The 21,709-nt window shown below is 36.9% G+C and overlaps 2 protein-coding genes across 4 annotated transcripts in view; one reads left to right on the top strand and one right to left on the bottom strand.

Annotated features, from left to right (window-relative positions):
• The first annotated feature begins 1,788 nt into the window (after nt 1-1,788).
• LOC107088952 (protein prune homolog 2-like) lies at nt 1,789-17,276 on the top strand. 2 transcript variants are annotated; one of them, XM_015381425.1, is made up of 11 exons: nt 1,789-1,929; nt 6,669-6,735; nt 6,825-7,019; nt 7,392-7,574; nt 9,917-10,019; nt 13,702-13,833; nt 14,023-14,109; nt 15,428-15,526; nt 15,633-15,671; nt 16,102-16,152; nt 16,290-17,276. In XM_015381425.1, the coding sequence occupies exons 2-11, from the start codon at nt 6,705-6,707 to the stop codon at nt 16,321-16,323; spliced, it is 954 nt and encodes a 317-aa protein (XP_015236911.1). In that variant the 5' UTR covers nt 1,789-1,929; nt 6,669-6,704; the 3' UTR covers nt 16,324-17,276. The 2 variants fall into 2 exon arrangements, with proteins under 2 accessions (XP_015236911.1, XP_015236912.1); XM_015381426.1 differs by having other exon boundaries at nt 16,293-17,276.
• Nucleotides 17,277-19,543: 2,267 nt separating this feature from the next.
• LOC107088991 (proprotein convertase subtilisin/kexin type 5-like) overlaps nt 19,544-21,709 on the bottom strand; it is a 55,115-nt gene continuing 52,949 nt past the window's right edge. Inside the window, exons 36-37 of one of the 2 annotated variants that reach the window (XM_015381491.1) lie at nt 21,409-21,607; nt 19,544-20,703 (exon numbers count right to left, since the gene is read on the bottom strand). In XM_015381491.1, coding sequence (XP_015236977.1) covers nt 20,228-20,703; nt 21,409-21,607 — 675 coding nt within the window. In that variant the 3' untranslated portion in view covers nt 19,544-20,227. Of the gene's footprint in view, nt 20,704-21,408; nt 21,611-21,709 lie in introns of both variants that reach the window. The other variant, XM_015381490.1, reaches the window with a different exon arrangement.

Below are 21,709 nucleotides of genomic sequence, written 5' to 3' on the forward strand. Positions count from 1 at the left end.
CAAGAAAATGAACTTTATCCCCCAAAACACATTTCAACATCATTGCAGCCCTGCCTTAAAAGGACCAGCTAACATCGTTTCAGTGATTGCTTCTCAGCCAAGGGAGTCGGCTCTCTCACAATCTTACCTAAAAACACAGCCATGACTAAAGAATGGTACCAGAATGTCCTCCGAGAGCAACTTCTCCCAACCGTCAGAGAGCAGTTTGGTGATGAACAATGCCTTTTACAGCATGATGGAGCACCTTGCCATAAAGCAAAGGTGATATCTAACTGGCTCAGGGAACAAAACATAGAGATTTTGGGTCCATGGCCTGGAAACTTCCCTGATCTTAATCCCATTGAAAACTTGTGGTCAATCATCAAGAGACGGGTGGGCAAACGAAAAACTAGGCAATCAAGCGTTGATTGTGCAGGAATGGACTGCTATCAGTCAGGATTTGGTCCAGAAGTTGATTGAGAGCATGCCAGGGAGAATTGCAGAGGTCCTGAAGAAGAGGGGTCAACACTGCAAATATTGACTTGCTGCATTAACTCATTCTAACTGTCCATAAAAGTTTTTGTTACTCATAATATGATTGTAATTGTATTTCTGTATGTGATGTCAACATCTGACATACACACATTAAAACCAGAGGGCAGTAGATCGTGTGAAAATATAATATTTGTGTCATTCTCAATACTTTTGGCAATGACTGTACACACATTTCACTTGTGCTGCAGACCCCAATAACTTTCTGTTTGTTTTCAGATCGGTCAAAGATTTGATTTCCTAAGAAAATAAAATTTATGACTGCTGGGAAAAATCCACATGACTCAAAATGATGTCCTTCTTTTATGTTAAGATTTTAATCTGTGTAACCTTTACCAAACAGGCATAACTGGAATTGTCTTACTGAAACATTCCTTGCATATTTTTTTTCTAGAAATACTCTCTATATATCTGTTTTGTTAGTCATTCCTTTTACGTTAGACAAATACAGTTCACGTTACCTCACAGTATTAAGAAAGAAGGATTAGTTGTAACTTACAACATAACCAAACCTTTACATTTTTGATTACATGCTCTGTTCCTTTGTTGTTGTTTTTTTGTCTTTTTGCACTATATTGATGTGACCTTAGGGAAATCTGTGTGTACATTTTTTAAAAAGGTGTCTTTCTTAATGGCTGAAACTGCAGGAAAGCTGTAAAGGTACTGATTAACAAAAGACTGTTTTAAGATCCCTGAACTTCAGACATCTTGGCACAGTGTTCTCATGAACTTTGCACTATAAAAGAGAACATGACAGCGGAAAGGATTGTAAAAGTCTTCGTGTCTACTTGTTCCTGAGTAGCGTAAGTAAAAAAGAAATTTCTGTTAGCAGAGCATTTATCTTAGGTGACTATCTTAACACTTTTATGATTTTACTTAGTTTATATGTAAATGGTTAGAGGGTGGACAAGATATGAGAGCATGGACATGTTTTTTCTTGCAGAGTTTTTGTTAATATCTGCACAGGACATGTCCTCATTTGTTTGTTCTCTAGTTATCTCACTTGCCAAAGGCTAATACGTTCTAGTTGTTGCACATTTAAGCACAAAGGCTCAGACTGCATTACACACATAAGATATTACTGTATTACACATAGTAACAACACCACAGAGTAAACAGACACTGAGATTATTTTAGATAATTGCATACAGATGCATGCTTCTTTTACACCCATTCTGTTGCACCGCCTTAGGAAGCCTAGGAAGCAGCCCTGTTGAGAGCTGATATAGCAGGTGATGCCCTTATTTGGTACTGGCCCAGATCATGTGATCACAAAATGGTGGAAGCTGTGAGCTGTTTATAAGCTGAGCATCTCCATCGAGAGGCTTGAAGCAGGAAAAAAGGCAGTACATCCATGCTCTGAGACAGTGGGACAGAGATTCCCAAACCCCAGCAGCGGTGAGTAGATGGCTTTTATTCAAGGGGAAAGAAAAGAGGAGAAAAGAGGTGTACGTTTTGTTATTTTCCTCCTTTCCTCACAGCCAGCAGACAGGAAGCGAGAGGGAGGGAGGGGCTGCTGTCATCAGCACCGTGATCCTGTGCTGTGATGTGGAAGTATATCTGAAGCAGCATCTTCCAAGGAGGATGAATTTCTATCATATTCAGCAAAATATCAGTGTTTGTTGGTTGATTTAACTGTAGATTTGTGTAAATGTGTGTATATGTATGTGTGTGTAGACATCATGTGGATGAAAACACCCACACTCCTCATTAAGGCAGTTATGTCAACAATACAGGTTTCACAAGAGCGTTCAGCACATTTCTGTTTCAGCTGCTGATGTAATCACATTTTCACAGTTGCCCTGAAAGCCTGCTGAGGAGGAACAACCATGGCTCTTTTTCATGCGAATGAACAAACATCATGTGACTCTCTGTGAATTTGCATCTCTAAACAATCTGCGTTCAGGCAACCGTGTAGTCTTTCGATTTGAATCAGCACTTCAGGCAATAAGGAGGGCAGGGAGCTTGTCATGATGTAAGATGATGCCCAGAACCATCCCCCGCCCCCCATCCCAACATAAAAACACACACACACCCCAAATACAATCCCAGCCTCTTCCAATTAGAAGTAAGGGAGCGTGGGTATCAAGGGCCCCCCTCATGGGTGGGTTGTCAACTTTACACAGCTAAAACTCCTCCTATTGCATGACGTGAACCAGGGTTTCAATGCTGTGCATCTAAAATGCAGAGTGGTGACCTCAGTCATAAAAACATAAAAAAAATAGGATCGACGGGTGGGAGGCACATATCCTAATATTATGTTCTGGGTCCAGCTAAGGCTGTCAGCTGGCCAGACTCCAGGCACATATATATGCATGGTTAATTAATCCAAAGACAAAACCAAAGAGCAAAAATACACACTTGGACAAATATTATTGGTACCCTTTGTTTAGGGAAACACAAAGGCCCAATGGTCACAGAAATAAATTTGACAAAAGTAATAATATATGCATATCATATTTGATATACTTTATGAAGAAAGTCAGACATTACTCTTCAACTATGGTTCAACACAATTATTTAAAAAAGTAAACTTGTGAAACAGGCCTTGCCAACAATGAGGGCCCTCATTAAAAAAGACAGAAAATAATGTTACCTAAGGGACACGTTAAAACAAGGTGTGTCCACTAATTTGCTGTACAGGTGTCTACAATCTACTAATCTGTATGTGTAGATTGAATATTCAGAGGGAAAAAAGGACCTTTTAACTTCAACTGTAATATTTCCTTTCTCCACCCCTTGTCCATCACTTCTTGTAACCTTTGACCTGGTAGGGAGCAATATGCACTGAGGTGTGGCTGAAAACTTACATGTGTAGATCATCTTCTACTGATCAACTGATCACAATTAACTAAAAGAAAAATGAGTGTGCACAACATCTATAATTTCAAAATAAAAGAGAGGATTGTATGTATCCCTAGCTAATAAAGCTACACACAGTGCTGTTTAAATGAATATATGATTTTATATAATAAATACATGAAATGGTTTGATCAGTTTTGTTTTATAAATTGCTGTATTTTTGTTGTCAGTGTTTGGTTAACATACTGCACTAACCTTAAATTGTAAGAACATTCCACATGCTGGTATCACTCTGCCACACTCTGGTTTAGAAGAGGGTCAAGATGTGGATTGGGTTTTAAGAGTCTTAAGTTTAGTTTCTAGGGATCTGGCTGTTGGTTATATCTAGTGTTTAATGGAGGGGAGGGCTGAGGTTTGGCTCTGTGTAGGAACAGATTGGGTATTCTGTGACCTTATGGTTAATTAAAGGGGTCTGGGTAGGTGTTTAATAATGGGAGATGGTGTACAGGGAGTTTTAAAAGACTTAGGGTTAGGGCTCCATGTGGATTGTACGTGGAGTGTGCTGTGGGTAAGTTAGAATGGTCGGGTAGGAGGTATGTAAAAAAAAAAAAAGGATTATGGGGTATGGGTCTCAGGTTTAGGATAGGTCAGCGACCCAAACCATAACCCTAACCCCTAGTACCTGTTGGGCTGGGTGAGTTTTTCTTAAGTTAAGGTTCACATATCTGCTGGTAATGGTTAGGGTTAGGGTAAGGGTCTGGGTTAGGTGATAAAAATGAATGCAATATGAGTTAAGGTCAATCGAATGTCCCCACAAGGATATTGTGACACACTCTTCATTGTGTTGCTATATGTAGTGAGGACTATATGTTTACTCTTAATTACTTCCTTTGAGTTATTTTATTTTGAATCTTCAATTATTTTTATGCCCTGACCCTGATGATAAACCTAACCATTACCAGTTCATACCAAAACCTAACCCCTGAGGTATTAGTCTATGAGAAACTTTCAATGAGGTAAGTTTATTTGTATCCTTAAATTGTTCCGTATTTGTATTTTGGGTCTTTATTTTAAAAGTAAATATAGACAGAGCATGGTGTCTGTAATGAGGTTGGTAGATTTACATATTATCCCTATTCAAATCAAACAGCTGCCAGCGGTAAGTTCTAGGTAGTGACATTGTTTACTGCTCCCCTCTCAACTGCTGCTACTTGATAGAACTGAGGTGTTGTCAAAAAACAGCAGCACCGCATTGGAGAGAGCAAAGCGGTAAAAGCTGAAGTTCAAAACACTGAACTTTTCTGTGAAACAGCTTCAGGGCAAACCAATCAGGGACTGGCTGTAGTTCTGTATTAGGATAAAGAAGTGCAGGTGAGGCAAAGCATTTTTCAGTTAAAAGGGAACATAAACTAAATAATGTTGACAAAGGAAGGAATAGTCTAAATACATATTAGGTGGCTTTTGAAAAAGTCATTTAAATTAAGCCCTAGAGGGACTGTTTTTCATCCTCCCTTACCTCCAGCACAAACCCCAGTCTGTCGCTGCCATTCACCAGAACTAGTACTAGTACTTTCTGTGGGTAGAATTAGAAGGAAACCTGCACTTAAGAATCACTTACCATTCAGTCTATTTGCTGAGTTTTTCTTCACATGGGTGGTTTGTCAGCTTCTTGCCGCTGAAGCTGCTCCAATTGCATGACTCGGTCCAGGTCATGTAATTAGAGTGAACTCCCATGTAAGCATGTAAACTACTACTGACACGATGCTCAGACTGAATGCACCTTAGCAGAGTATTTATGCTCGGGGCCCCCAAATGGCTAGCACCACCTGTAATTTCTTTTTATCTGAAAATAAAGTCTTACAGCTTCCCCTTGGATTCTCTAAGTGTAGCTTGTCGGGTCCAATCTTTGTTTCCTTGTGTAGTAAAGGACTGTTCAGAGTACTGCTGTTATTATACAGCACTGCTTCAGCTAATAACTGAATACCTTATTAGATCCAGGTAGACATTACAGTAGATATGTGATCATTTATTTCCTTCAATCAACCGAAAATACCTCCAGCTACATGAATGTACTGCTGATTTGTGTCAAAGTAATGGATTTCTTTTTAATATATTTTTTTTTAAATCAACAAATACTGCAAGCTTCAAATTGTGGAAAGGTTTGTTGCGTAGGTTGGGGATGCGGCTAGAAATCCCAGTATGCTCTGCAGGCTGGAAGAATGCCCCCCACGTCACAAAGCGCGGGAACACTTGGAAGTGATTGTTTTGCGTATCACTAAATTTAAAAAAATGTGAAACAAGGCTTCTACCTACAGCTGCTCTTGGTCTACTAACACTGCTCAGGTTCAGGTTTTCCCTCTGATTATTGTAATAATTGACGGCTGCTTGATTACAAGGACAGTAATTTTGTGATCACACTACAAGCAGGCTGTTACTTCGGAAACAAAAAACAAAAAGACAGTTTAAATTTGGGTTTACTTGAGTTTTTTCCCTGTTTTGACCATGGTGCAGCACATGAATGTAAATGGACAATTGCAACTGCCTTTCGTCTGATCTTGTCTGCATAAGTAATTAGCTATGTGCTTACTTCAAGTCACACAGCTTATTGGTTGATACGCATTTTGAAAGCCAGTTTTGCACCAGGCAAAGCCGCTATGTTAGTGAGCTATGGGCTTTGCCACATTAAAACATTCAGATGCAGCTGGGGGAGATTTTAATTTGAAAACAGGCCCAGTTTAAATTAGCCTAGGACCACATTTTAACTGGAGGGATGTTACCTGCCACCAATCACTGCATCATGCACTTCTGCTACAGTTCATCTGCGCAGCTACATGTCTTTACATCAGCCAATCATCATTCAGGACATTGTTCTTAAGGCGCCAGACTTAAGGATAGGCTCACTTTACATCTGAACTGCAACCCTCCTATGCCACTTCTATCCACTATACGTACTGCCCAAAGCTCCCCTCATGTTTTAGCTTCCATTTCACCACCTGTTTCAAACTTCAAGGAAAAAGATTTCTTTAACTTACAGTTAGAGACAAATCGACAGCATTCAGCCCTAATGTCTTCTGCTGTGGTCAGAGAACTAAGGACATATTTTCTCCTGTCAATACAACTTGCTAATTGCTGCTTTTTCTCCACACGTGCGTCTCTCAGGTTAAGTCAGTCTCTAAAACTAATAAGAGGTTATAAATACTGCTTAAAAACACCTGCTTTACAAGGCTTTACTGTAAAGAGTTGTAAAGATGTTGAAGGATTTTGTGCACAGATTCCTGAGTTTGGTGTTTTTCACCACAAAAATATGTTAAACGTGTAATGTTTTTTTCTTACAGGTCCCCCTAGGGATTGACCTGGCCTCGAACAGTAAAATGACTTCAGAAGGTGATGATGGGAGACCAGGTGGGTGTAAACTAAGCATCCTATGCTTCTAAAACATCAATGTTGTTCAAAATGATAAATTGTTTCAGCATTTTTTTTTTTTATTCTAGCTCCTCCTACATCTTTACCTCTGCAAGGAGGTGCAAGGAAAAAACTATCTGCACCACGGATCAGCTTGTCACTGGACCACAGTGAAGATGACCTTGGAGAGACTCCTGATGATCTGGACATTAACGTAGATGAACTCGACACTCCAGACGAGGGAGATTATCTCGACTACACAGACCATGAGTTAGACTGGGAAGGTGGGTCACAGCAGGGAAAAATTAAACACTGTGGTTTGATGACATCATAACCCCAAATAATAACTAAATAGGCTCAATTAACACTTAAATTAACTAATGCTGTAGTAATATTTACTGTTAAACTAATTTTTTGCTGTTTTAACTATTTTTATGTTTATGTGTAAGCTATAATTTACATCTTAATTTTCTTTGGGGTTAATAAATGAATTTATTAGATTGGAGAAAGTAGAATTGACCTAGATTTAGGATTGTTTCATTTTGGCTGCTCTAGTTAAAGATCTTACTGATGTGCATACTGAACAACTATTGTGAGTTTGACCACAAATCATACAAATATGTTGTGATGTAATGGTAGTTTTGGTCTTTTGTCAGAACAAGATCCCGTTACAGCCAATAAAAGTGGGACAAGCGATACCTACAATACTATTCCAACATACAGTGCTGAGGAAGAAAGGCGTGATGTCAAGTTATGGAGGACTGTTGTTATCGGGGAGCAGGAGCACCGAATCAACATGAAGGTTATCGAGCCCTACATGAAAGTGGTGTCTCATGGAGGTGAGGATGTTTATTTGCTGTTTTCAAATCACCAAAAACTTATAAGAAAAAATCCTATTAGATCAGTCAATATTAGACAATAAGCACACGTTCTTTAAAGAGCAAGTTCTCAGGTCCTTTTTCAAAAGTGACCCTTTCTCCTTTGTGAAATTATTTCCATTTAGCCTCAGGTGTGCATATCCACAAATCATAAATGTCATATTATATTATTAATTAAACTGTGATGGATTAGAACTGGGAAACATTTAAAAAAAATCTAAGTGCTTCTCTAAAGTTGTATAGAAAACATAAAATTGTCCTTTATGGTGTACGCTCTTCTTTCTATGATTAAATTTAAGTTTAAGTTTAAATGCTAAACTAAAGTTTGAATGCGACTCCCCCTTTTTTCTCAGTCCATGAGAAAAAAAGTTTCATTATTGTGCAGAAGACATCAAATTAAGGAGTTGTTCTTTTAAGCTGTCTTTACATTTTATGATAAATTATACCGCTTTTCAAGAGATTAATGTTACTAACCCAGTTTTCTTTTAGTTTATCCTATAGAAAATCTCACATTAGAGGTTAAAAATTTAAATAACAAAATAATGCAATTTGCTATATATTTATAATAATTTTATGTTCTATATTTATTTAATTACCTCTGTTATCTGCCAAAAGTCCTCTCTACTCTTCAACAGCCTTCTGAGCTGATATAAAGAGAGAGAACTTAAACCAGCAGCAAAGGAGAATCTGGCCTAATTCATCAAGCTGAGAATGACTTGGTTAAAATCTGATTGTGTTCTTTAATATAGGTTTTTTGTTCAATGTCTAATGGTAAGGTTTCTGTCATTTTTTTTACTCTTAACAAATTAAGCATTTTATAAATTCATAGTTATCAATAAGCTGTGATTAAAATTCATAGTAATTGGATCAAATGTATTAAGGTCTAAATATTCTCTCAACCAAACTTTTATATAACATTTGATTCATAGGAGACAGACTTTCTTCAAAATGAAAACTTAATCGTCTAATCATGAAAAGTGCTTTTTAAGTAGATGAACAAATGTAGTATGGACATACAAAAACAATTTAGAAAATAAGTATATTTTATGTATGAGATTCAAGGTGACTCAGAACTTCAAACAAAAAAAAATCCAACAGACTTTGGTTGTGTATGAAATGTATCTTTGAAAGTTTTTGAAAAAGCCTGATGATAACTGGAGAAGAAAATCTAATATCAGGATTAAAAATTATCTACAGCAGATGAAGTGCATCTGAGAGTCAAGTCCTTAAAAGATAGGAGGGATAAATCCATCAAAGGCTTCAAACAGGACCTGAGAGAGACATTATCCACCGGCTGATCCATCCATGGCAAGATTCTTTGGTTAGAAACTAAATGATTTATAGATAGTTTCTAAGTGGCTACAAAAACAAAATCCCCACTCTTCTCAAAAGCTCAGATACAAGAGGGAAGATAATAAAAAAAAAAACTCTGAAATTCAGAAGCCCTTGTAAAAAGTGGTGAAACATATTTCGGATCAATATTTGGGTCTATTAAGACAATTTTTCCACAGTACTACTGCTTCTTAGAATTTATAGTACAGAGTAACTACTGTATAGGAAAGAAGCTAAATAATCCATTTTTTTTTTTTGCCCAAATAATGTTCACCTAAGTCAATGGTTGCTGGAACCATTTTTCCCCATATTTACTAATTGGATGACTAACTAGGTGACTTTTGGGCCATTACTGGTTTTAATAACTGGTGTTATTTAGGAGTATCAGATTTTTCTAAAAACAAGCACATCATGAGTTTTTAGACTTTTCTTTGTAAGTATGTGTCGTTTCAGTTAGTTTTCCACTATTATCCCCACATCATCATTCTTACATGCCTTTATATGTAGCTGTATCCATTAAAACGTCTCAAACTTTAGAGAAATAAAGAAAAAAAAGCTTATGACATATAAGCTTTAGAGTGTGGATGGACACCATGCAAATGTGACCTTTACAGACAGCAGACGAGGCCTTCTCCTGCTTTGCTCATTACAGGAGGCAACACAGCTGTTCCATGTAAACAGAGATGTCTGTCACGGAAAAGTCAATATCAGAAGCTCTGTCATCTGAAGAAAAGCTCCTCTGTCTGTGTGTCACCAAATCTGCTGATAAATGGGATGGTGAATAAAAAAAGGAAATTACAATAATCTGATGAGCAGAGAAAGAGGAAATGGGACAAAGAATCTGACAAAAGAATCTAAGAATGGCAGATAAATAGAACAAAAACGCAGAAAATAGCAGGGCAATTAAATTTTCCCAAACAAAGGAACACTGAAGTTGACTCTCATTACTTTCCTTTTTGTGTTTTGATCAGGTTACTATGGCAATGGGGTGAATGCCATCATAGTCTTTGCTGCATGTTTTCTACCAGACAGTGCCCGAGAGGACTACCATGAAATAATGGAGAACCTCTTCCTGTGAGTAAACCACAATGACTAACAAAGCCTTGCTGCTTCTCATCTCACACTGACCTCCAACAATAATTATTGTTTTCTGTACTATTAACAAACATTGAATCATCCTCAGAAGTAGAGACAGTTTGCAAATTGTGTAGACACAAAATTGTTTACAATGACATAATGAAATGTTAATTGTAAGCTCTATTAGATTTTACATAATTTGTTGAGATCATAATCATTCACATTGTTCAATTCAATTCATTTCAAAAGTACTTTATTATCCCAAAGGGGAACTTAATTGTCACAGTAACTCATCAGCTTCTTTTAGGGATTGTTGTATATCAGGGTTGTTTAAACCTGGTCCTAATGGCCCACTGTCCTTCATGTTTCAGATGTGTCTCTACTCAAGCACACCTGATTCAAATAATTGCATTAGCTTCTCAGCAGCTGCATAAGCAGCATTTGATCTTTTTTATTCAGGTCAGGTGTATTAAAGCAGGGAAATATCTACATGTAGGACAGTGAGCCTTGAGGACCTGGGAAAAGAAGGACCAGGGTCGTAGACGGCTTCGCACTTACTTCTCTAGTCAAGTTTGTTGTCCATGTTACAGAGATGGGTGATGTGAGGTCAACAAGTCATCTCTATTGCATGTATGTATTCTGCACAGCCGCTGAACCAGGGGAGTTCAATCTGCACAGTGAATTTCATTCTAGCATGAAGATGACTTGTTAGCCCAATCTCAAAATGCCCCCTATGCAGTATCCCTTAACCATATAGTGTCACTCCCTATGAAGTCACACTCACAGCTGTGGAAGGTGACTTGATTGAAGGTAAGGGTGTATGAATGAGAATGGGACATCCTCTTCCCTCACATGGAAAAGGAAAGAAGTTCTTTCTGTGGTAATGCAATGATACCCCATGTGCATGGATTTAGCTCTTTTACGTTCATTTTGGAGTTAATGACGTACTTTCTTTTTCCTAACTTCTGATTTTTTTGTCAATGTGACAAAGATGCAGCTAACCAGCTGAACTAATACTTAGGTAAAAAGAGGTGTTTCATTGGCTGTTAGGTCACTGTTATACTCACTGCCCAATTCCAGCGAGCCTGCACTGATGCGGACTTGCTATTTAAAGGCTGAATGGTCTGCTTGCCCGACCCACTACAGGGTTTTAGAGAGCTCTTATGTGGCTGACCCTCCATGAGAATGTGCAAACAGAGGGTTAGTGCTTAGGCATAGTGTTTAGGGGCTGTTGGGGATGACACTGTTGGCTCCGCATTCCCAACTCTTCCACCAACCGCTCTTCTTCAATTATGTTAAACGGATTGAACTTGTTTCTGTCATTTCTCAGATCTACAATCATAACTCTTGTTTTGTTCACATTCAGGATCAGATGATTATTTAAAACCATGCCACAAAGCATTTCATCAGCTCCCTTTAATCTGCTATAAAATGCAAATTAAATTCCCTATTGAGCCTCCTAATAATCTTTTTCAAAACCAAAATACATGTACCAATGCTAAAATATTTATAGGTTGGATAAAAATTGTAACTAATCATTTTTCTATACTTGTCCAGGTATGTTTTTTTAATTTAAGATAAAATAAATAGGTTATCCCTAACTACACAGATAACTATTGCAGTCTCTGCTTGACATTCTCGTGACTGACCACAGATATATTTAATTGTGTAAAAAGAATCTGATATACCCAGCACCACCAGTGAAAATTAATAGTTTGTTATCCATCCATCAATTTTCTGACACACTTTATCCCAAGTGGGGTCGCGAGGGGTGCTGGGGCTTATCTCCAGCCGAGAGGCAGGTACACCCTGGATCAGTTGCCAGTCCATCGCAGGGCAACACAGAGACAAACAGAACAATCAGCCATTTACACACACATCTTAAGAGAGTTTTGAGAAGCCAATTAACCCAACAGTCATGTTTTTGGATTGTGGGAGGAAGCTGGAATGCCTGGAGAATCCCCACGCATGCTCAGGGAGAACATGCAAACCCCATGCAGAAAGAGCCCAGGACGGGAATTGAACCCACAACCTCCTTGCTGCAAGGCAGCCGTGCTACCACTGGGAATGAAAATCTGAATCAAGTTTAAGTTTGCTTGCAGAGACTTGCTTGGGTTTGTGATTCCACCATTGTTCTGTCTAAATGGCCTTTCATGCTTTCACTGTGCTGTTTAGATCCCACAGGCTTTTCTGTTGCAGACTTTCAAAAAGCTGGCATGTTTTGAGAGTTTTGGACAGAAATGAGAGAAGGTAAAAAGTAGAGTCTGCAGTTTCCGATGCCAGATGGCTTAAAGTCTGATTCCTTGTGAGCAGCAGCTACCATAGCTTTGTGAAAAGCTGTGTGTCAGTGGGAGATGATCTAAGCAGTCACAAAACAAAGTCAATTGGCAGCGTTGGACTGTGAGGGTGTCAAGTAGGACTAAGACCAAAGTCCAGCAAGTTGAAGAAGTTACTGAGAAAACTCGCTGACGACTTTTGCAACTTTATTTTCAAAGCATGACTGCCTGGCTGGGAAAAGAGGAGATGGACACAGAAATGAGGACAGAGAGTGATAACATTTCTATAATTTTAGTCTGGGATTTGATTTCAGAGAAGTAACCTTACCATTGAGTCTCTGAGATTGATGTGAAGAAGGAAAGATGAAAAAATGTAAATGCAACAGCTCAGGAAGCGACACTTGCGCTATTTTCCTCTGACATCAGAGGAGAGAAATTTCAACATCCTTGGAGTTGAGGTTTCAGATATACTGTAAGACTTGTCTTCTATTTCCACATATAATTGTATTCGTATTCATAGCAACAGTTGCTTCTCGATTACACAATCTTTCCACATTCGGTGTTAATGGATAATGACACGCTGAACTTAAATTTTCTTGTTTTTTTTTTATACCAAAAAAACTCCTTTATCACACTGACTACAAATATATGCTACAGATTTTTAAATCTCTTATTTTAGTATATATTCCCATATTTAAATGCTTCTTTTTTCCTTTTTAAACAGTTAGACAGAAGTGGTCCATTAGTGGAAAATAGTGGTACTTGCTTTAATAAATGCCTTGTGAGTAACCTCTTCTTTTCACATCTTTTTCTTTATAAATTAAGTAAATAAATGCCCAGTCTGTGCCAAACAGACTGGCCATTTTCTTTTATTTAATACAGATTCTGTGTTTTCCAGAATCTGTATTTAATGTTAAATATTTCAATCTATATTTAAGAATTATGCATTTCGGGATTTTCATACTTGCCTCAATCCAAAGGGGTCATAATACCAACAACAGAAAATAGAATCAGAATAACAACTGTCAGGCAGAGGATGGATCATCTAAATAAGTGTTCCTCCTAATTGTCAATCATTCTGGCGATATGTTTATGTAAGGCCGTCGTACATGCTCTTCCCCATTTTCTTATCTGTATTAAGTCTGACAGTGGAAAAATTGCATCTTCTTTTGGAAAGTAACCTTGTATGAGTGATGCAAACGGCAAATTTTAAACAGAGAGTGCACAAGGAGAAATGGACTCGTGCATGCTCTCGCACGCATTTAATAGGCGTTTCCTCTCCAGAGTACGTAAAGGGTTGTGCATTTTTTTTTTTTTAAGTGGAAAGGTGGGGTCTTTTAAAAAATTTGCAGAAATCCTCCACTATACCTTTAATTGACAGCCATGTAATATTTATGTTTCAGCTATGTCATCAGCACACTGGAGCTGATGGTGGCAGAGGACTATATGATCGTTTACCTGAATGGAGCCACGCCCCACAGAAGAATGCCTGGTCTTGGTTGGCTAAAAAAGTGCTATCAGATGATTGACAGAAGGTGCGTCCTGTAAACTTCCATCTGCAGTCGGACTATATCCAGAATCGATTTCTTATCTGAGAGACTTAAGGATAGCCTTGCATAACTTTGTTCAATCTACAAATTGCTCTACACAATTTGAAGAATTTAAGGTGGAAATGCACTTCTTGATCACCTTGCCTAATATGTGGTACACTAATTTGTGTTTAGGCTCAGGAAGAATTTGAAATCCTTCATTATTGTCCATCCATCATGGTTTATCAGGACTGTTCTTGCCATTACTAAGCCCTTCATCAGGTAAGAGATTAACACATGAGCTCTCTGGTTGAATGTGCTTTTTTAATATTTGCAAAATGTATTTAATTTTAAGTTTGTGAAGGAGAAATATTTTATAATTATGTCATAGCTCTTATGAAATGTTATATTGTTACATTGCTAAAGAAGTTAGAAGATCCTACTTGTGTACTGTTTTGCTTATTTCTAACATTTATAAACATGCAACGAACAAAACAAACAAAAAAGTCTACTGTCGGTATTTTTAATTCAAGATTCAAAATGTTTGTATAACTCCAGATTCTAATTTGGGTTAGTCCTCTGTTGCCAGTAGAAGCATCTTATATCTTTATCAATAGCCATATTGAATAATCTAAATTTGCTGATAATAAAAACCAATAAATTGAGAATGTTTTGATAAGTTGATCTTTTTGGATAATAGAATTCCAGAATTTAGACAGTACCAGCTAAGGTAGCTTTAAAACATTGGTAGTAGAAAACATTAGGTATGACTTCTTATTCTGATGGATACATTGATCTAAAACAATTAAAGTTTATTATTTTTATTTATAGACTTATGTACCATATATTCATCTCTGTTAATTTGGAAGTGTTTCAGCTTACAGTTAGTGAAAATGCATTATATTTCTGAAGATTCTGAAGATTTTGATATTATATATGACCATAAATAACAAAAAAAATTATTTTTCTTTAGGTGAGAATTTATATATAAAACAATTTATATAGAAATGCTCACCTAAAGAAAATTTTTTTTTTATACCCCACTTAAAGGTTTTTATTTACAAAAGACTAAGTATAGTGAAAAGTGCTTTGTTCAAGTCTCCTGACTTGAAAAAAGCATTGTATAAGTACAGGCCATTTCCCATAGAAAATCTTGTTTTAACTTGACCTTTTTCTTAAAAAAAAAAAGGCTATTTAATTATGCATCAAATATTAACAATACCACCAAGAAAGGCAACAATGGATTCCCAATTCCTTAGCATTGTCTTTGGAACGTAATCAGTAAAGTTTTTTAACTGTCACTAATGAACATTGTCGACTAGCCAGCTATTGTTTCCCAATTATTTATTCCTTTATTTTAGTCAGGTATGGTAATATTATAACGAAGTTTCGAATAAATTAAAGTGTTTGTAGTTTTTATATGAACATTATTTATTTTGTTATCATATTCGGATATAAGATGTGTAACCCAAATGTGTCCTTGGCTCCTTTAAGTGAGTGCTTCATGTTTTTTGGTTACACATCTTAAAATTTGCCCTGATAGGAGCATGCATTTTATCATTGCACTTCAGTAAATGTGGACATATTTCTCCTGCTTCAGCGCCAAGTTCAGCAGCAAGATCAAGTATGTGAACAGTTTAGATGAACTGCGGGAGTTAATCCCAATGGACAGCATCCAGATCCCAGAGTGCATCATTAAGTGAGTCCCTCTTAGCCCTTGAGTGTTGCACCATGAGCATCCACTGCAAACCTGATTTGTACTAATGGCTTCGTATTCAACTTGTTTTTTGAACTTCCACCTCTAGACTTGACAAAGAACTGAAAGAAGCAGCAGAAAACTCAAAGTAAGCATTGTCTGTCATGCATCTCATAACCCTCCTCTGTGGAGGCGATGGTCTCTTTCTTGGTTTTTATCCTTGGCTTGAGTGTGCATTGATTAGATCAGCTCCTTTCTTGGATGAGGACCAGTTTTATTTGGCTGTGTTTACAATTAGATTGAAAAAAAAATACAAGAGTTGCTAAGGATGCTAAATGTTTTGCTCTCATCTAATTTATCCTTACAGTAAAATAAATGAAGCAGTCTTTATTCCATATAGATTTATAACACCAATAATAACTGTATAACCAAAAGATGCAGACTTCAAACACTAATCACTCGCAGCCTAATTGTGCTGCAAATCATAAATTGCACAAGCCTTCAAATTCCCTGCATGGAAGCATATTACAACAGTAAATCGTCCTCTAACAATGTCTCCATTTGTTTCTTCTGTCAAGAATAAATAGTTTCCTGCAGGGGACCGAGATGGCAGCAGCCAGCAGAACAGAGTAAGTCCTCAAAGATGTTAAAGTTCACATATAAAAGACAAATGGCCATATGTCCACAGAGTGGCATCAAGACATAAACACACCCATCCTAACTGGTCTACCTTTTTTTTGTGTGTGTCTTTTTTCCAACCTCTCAGCAGACAAGACCAAGCTGGTGCCAGCAGCTCATAAACCACAGCATCCTGAATTAATGGGACACCTCAAGAAGTAACGGCAACGAACGGGTCAAGCTTGAAAAGTGCTGCCTGTGTGTGTGTGTATGTGCATCAGTGTTTTTTTTTTCTTCTCTAAGACACAGCAGTTTCATTTAAACACAACCTACTGTAGAACCTGTTAAAACTCTGATCAATTTTAACCGTAGCATCTGCTGCACTGTAAAACTGCAGCTGAAACAACCCTTATAGTCAAGTGTGTGATGCTTGCAAGCATCAGCAGAGTAGCACTGATGTTGTTTGTGGTTAAAAAAAATAAATGCAATTACACAAAACAGTGATCCTCCAGAATTCAATTTTAGAAACTGTATTTTATTTAGGTGCATGAAATGCAGCGCAGCAATAACACAACACCTTATGTGTTTACTCAGAGTGAGAGGTACATTTTTATGTCAGCTGTTTTACATGAAAAAGGACCAGAGGATGGCAAAAAAACAAACAAAAAAAAACTTGTGCCATAATTTAGAACAGACCTGCAATTAGGTAACCTAATGTTATATATTGTCCTTATTGTATGAAATAAATAAATAGATATAAATAGATATTTAAACTTTATTGTGTTTATGTGGGAGCCAAGCAGGAGTGAGTAAATATGAAATCAAACTGTCACTGATGTTTGGCAGGATGCATTTCAAGCCTTTTTTCTCCAAGTGTGTGTATGTGTGTGTGTGTGTGTGTGTGTGTGTGTGTGGGATGTGTGTGTGTGTGTGTGTTTTGGGTGAAACAAACTGGGAAACGTACCTTTAGCAAATGCTGGCTTCTCACGTAAAACCTCAGTCAATCTAAATGATGGGATTCCAGTAAAGCACAATATCCCATCAGTGTGTCCACATGCATGTGTCTATTTGTACATCAGTGCATGGTCCCACATCACATAACTGATGGATCAAACTTATGTGTCTTAATGAGTCTGAAAAAAGTGAACAAACTGCTGTCTATTGATTCAATAAAAGCAATTCAAAGCATGTATGCAGTTCTCATCTTTGTCTTGAGGATTTAACTTCTATGCTGCCACCTTGCAAAGGTGCAAACAGGTGTGAAGCGTGGCTCAGAACGGGAGATTTTCTGAAATCACATGGATGGTGCAAACTGAAAACAAGCGAGCATAAAAAAAAACTAAAATTGCTGCAGGAATTATATTGGTACTATTGCAACAAAGAGAGTGAAGAGAAAACCTACTAGTAACAAATCAAATTAAAAGTAATTTTATTCGAATTATAGATGGAGAGAAAAGAATTTTGCAAATACTGAAAAGAACTGCAGGTTAGAAAAAGCTGTACACTTGAGGCACAAAACGGAAGTGCACCTGACCACTAGGGGGAGTTGACCACCATGTCATGGGACGTGGTGCTTTTCTGTATAACACTGTAAAAGATTAGAGCCAGGTATTTAAAAAAGACATGAATAAAAAACTGATTTTCTTTGTTCTGTCCAACCTTCTGGGCAAATAATCAATGCATTTACTGAGGACATAACACAAAGACTTAGTGTTTATCTCCCCCTAGTGGTCATGAGCATTACCGTTACAATTTTGTGAAGCAAGATTGCAGCTATTTCGACTAGCTGTTGGTTTTTGGTTTTTGCAGGGCATTTTTCTTTTAGTATTTTGTGATGTTTTCCTTTGAAATGTTTTTTCTGTTGAGTTTGCTTTTGTATCTACCTATCAGCCACCTTGTTTCAAAAGCATTTATCTAAATTAAAATTATAATGACAAACGATTAACAAACAGCACAAGACAGAACATGAGCAATGAAACAAAATCTACTGACATTACAAGCACTAGTGGAACTTTCCTAGGGAAAAGCACTAGGAAAAAAAAAATTCAATGTTTTACTTTTTCTTAAAAATAAAATGCATAGTAAATATACAATTTATATAATACATATAAGGACAGAGAAGACCCTTCTTAAGGTCCAAGCTGTTAAGGCATAAGTGACCTGGTTATTAACAGGTTCTGAAGTCATTTTAATTTAATCCCAGATACTCAGAACTTCAAAACACAGATCCAACCAACTCACTTTTTTCAAAACTTTAAAAGGTTTTTGCAAAACATGGACAAAAATAATGCATGCTTTCTTTTTAGTATTAATGTCTAAATCATTAAAGGGAACATAATAATTTCTATTCTGGGGAACATAATTAAATCAAGCGTTTTTTTTTTTATATTTTTTGTAGCTTTTTCTTGTCTTTAAGGCCATTTTCCATAATCTAATAATCCACTGTTATTCTAAGATAAAGGTGAAAGAGAGACAATTCAGTAATTGTACTGTAAACACCCATTCAATTACAAAATAAATCGCACAAATATCACATTATGTTGAAATGATGAATTACAACTTTATATTTTCTTGGTGGCAATTGAAGATTTCTCTGGTTTTATATTGGACATTATTACATAAGGTTAATATTAGGATTTTTTACTGAGTCAGGAACAGTTATAAAGATGACTAAAATAATAATAAAAAAGAAGTTGAAATATCTATAGGAAGGGTACAAAGGGATCTTAGGACACTAGATCACGCATTGAAAATGCAACGTTCTGGCAACAAGATGATGTTGTCAGCAAGTGACTGAGCCACAGATTTAAGTTCAAGCTAATATTTGCAGCCGCGTATGAAAACAATTTATTTGTCAGAGACTAATTTGTTATGGCCATCTGTAGTTGGCCCTGCTGATTCATTGACTCATCAAGATCTTTGAATTTGGGTTGACCAACAACATATATATATAAGCAGTCACGAAGCCCCCAAAATAATTTTAAAGACTTTGTTTTATCAGATTTTGAGCACAAGAGCAGCAAAGTATCTCTGCTAAACTTGGTCTTTTCAAGTATGAAAGAATAAATGAATGCAAACAATATAAGTCTAAATTGGCTGAAATACTTTAAAACACAGTCCGAGCTTCATCAAACCATCAGTTTATTTGTAACAAACAAAATTTTTTGTTTTCAGCACTTGGACCACCTAAGATTATGAAATGCATGATGACTTTAATTAGTGGATTAAAATGATCTCTACTGATTCTGTTTTGATTCTTCAAATTTAAAATAGAAAAGATTTATATAATTTCATATATATAGTACTAATCCTGCAGTACCCTTTTTTCCATTAAATTCACAATGAAGACCTTTATCAACGATCAGAAGCACAATAACTTTATGGTAAATATTCGTTCCATTTTATTGTATAATTTGAACAATTTTCATGTTTCATAGGTCTTAGACGGAGACAGTTTTGAGTTTTGTTCCCAATATTGGAACCTTTACTGCATGTTTTACAATGTCTTCTGTTTTTGTCCTGTTCCTCTATGATTACTGCAAATAAAGCGAAATAGTGTCACCAAAACAAACAAACAACAACAAAAAAAAACTACACAAGATGAGTTAAAAATGGAATCAATGGACCAAGCCTTAAAGGACAGTGGAAATCATCTTTGCTGTTAGGAATAATTCTTTTGACATTCTGTAATTGCTATCATTACTGTTAACAATGCTCTATATCTAATAAAAACAAGGTAAAATACTGTTACCAAATGACTGTTTGGCGTCTGCCTTAAAATTTGTAAACTTTAATAGATAAATGCCAAACAACCTATGTAGATGGGTGACAGCCACATGCAGTATCACAGAAATTAAGCATGGGAAGTATGGATTTATGTTTGCAACACATTTCATTTTTTGAATGGATAGAAGTCATAAAATGCTGCTTATTATAAATAGCTTCTCAAATCTCATTTGACTGAGCTCATTCAGTGAAGATAAATAGATCTGTCCCTCAGGGCAGAGCAAGAATAACATTACAGAGGAGAAAACAGGAAGGCAGAAAAGTTACAAGAAAACAGAGGAGTGCTCCATTTTTGCTCTTTTATCTGAATCTGTAACTCTCATCATCATACTCTAGATCATCTTCATTGTCATCACCCAGCTGTCCATAACGAAACTTCCTGTACACTGTGCCATCCTGGCCCATGTAAACAATGTCCTCATCATCGTCATCGTCGTCATCATCCTTATTCCCTGAGTGACGTGTGCCGATGTCCACCAGCTCTGCTTCTTGGAATCGGCCTCCAGAGGGGCCACCGTAAGAGGTAGAAGAGGAAGAGGTGTTGCCGCGATATATGCTGCCGCCTCCAAAACCCCCACCAGAACCAAGCTTTTTATACCCACGGGGTGGCAGGTCTGATGGCCCACTTTTTGACCGGGAGTGTCTGATGAGGAAGACGACGCCGACAAGTCCCAGGACAAGCAGGATGGAGGCAATGATGAAGATGGTTAGGTTCCCTTTAGATTCCTCTGCCTCTTCATTTGTGAATGCCAAGTTCGTGCTGAGGATGCAATGTCCTGAAAAAAAAAGCAAGAAATCAACTACAGATGTACTCCTGAATTATAAATGGAAGTATGATGGTGTGTTTACATGATAGCAAAATTCAAAGGACACTGTGCCATTTTAACTCCCCAATATCAGTTGTTTTATCATTGCTTGAGGGAGAACTAAAATAAGAAAAGATTCTACAGCTGTACATGAAACAGGATTCAGATCAGGAAAATACATTATATTAAATAATACATTTTAAACATCGCAACAGGAAAGTAAGATTTTATTTTCATAAAAACAAAGAACAAAATAAAAGTGTTCTGCAAAATATCCTCAAAACTTCCTGACCTTTTCAATCTAAAGACGCACTATGCTGCCACCACTGTGTTTCACTGGATAGGGAGGAATGTAGTGTTATCTTTTTACAAGGCTTAAGATATTTATTACAGCGTTTAGGAATTCATTTTAGTAGCAATATTTCAATTTCATCCATCATTTTTTCTCTGTCCAGCAGCACTGCAGTCTGGGTTGCAACATGACAAACAACTATTTTCCAAACACTGAGCTCCTACTGATTGAAGCTTTATTTATTTGAAGAAGTATTTTAGGATAAAATAAACAAATAATTAGTCATATTAATAGTTTTAATAGTTTATCTGTTGATTATATCTGTCTGTCATGATTCTACCTGTTTAGCCATTTTCAATCAGCATCAGTTTTCTGTAGCTAACCTCGAGTCTCAGTGCAGTTGCAGCAATCCTCCTGTAGGGTTTCAATCACTTTCCATTCCTCATCATAACGGCAACACGGTAGACAACGCCCACTGGCTTCTAAGATCCCCTGAGCAGAACAGGAGGTGCAATTGTACGGACCGGGTCCCCGGCACTCCTGACAAGAGCCATCACAGTCTTCACACATGGGGTCTGAGCCCTGCTGAGAGAAAGAGGCAACTTAAACAATTTATAAAATATATATATATATATATATATATATATATATATATATATATATATATATATATATATATATATA

This window comes from Cyprinodon variegatus, unplaced genomic scaffold, assembly GCF_000732505.1.
Source record: "Cyprinodon variegatus isolate N-32 unplaced genomic scaffold, C_variegatus-1.0 Scaffold234, whole genome shotgun sequence".
NCBI lineage: Eukaryota > Metazoa > Chordata > Actinopteri > Cyprinodontiformes > Cyprinodontidae > Cyprinodon > Cyprinodon variegatus.

Excerpts from the sequence above, each read along its gene's own strand:
- LOC107088952 (XM_015381425.1), top strand. The coding sequence starts at position 6,705 with ATGACTTCAGAAGGTGATGATGGGAGACCAG. Across the intron at positions 6,736-6,824 it reads AGGTGATGATGGGAGACCAG|CTCCTCCTACATCTTTACCT; the intron begins GTGGGTGTAAAC and ends TTTTTATTCTAG. Across the intron at positions 16,153-16,289 it reads GCAGCAGCCAGCAGAACAGA|CAGACAAGACCAAGCTGGTG; the intron begins GTAAGTCCTCAA and ends CCAACCTCTCAG.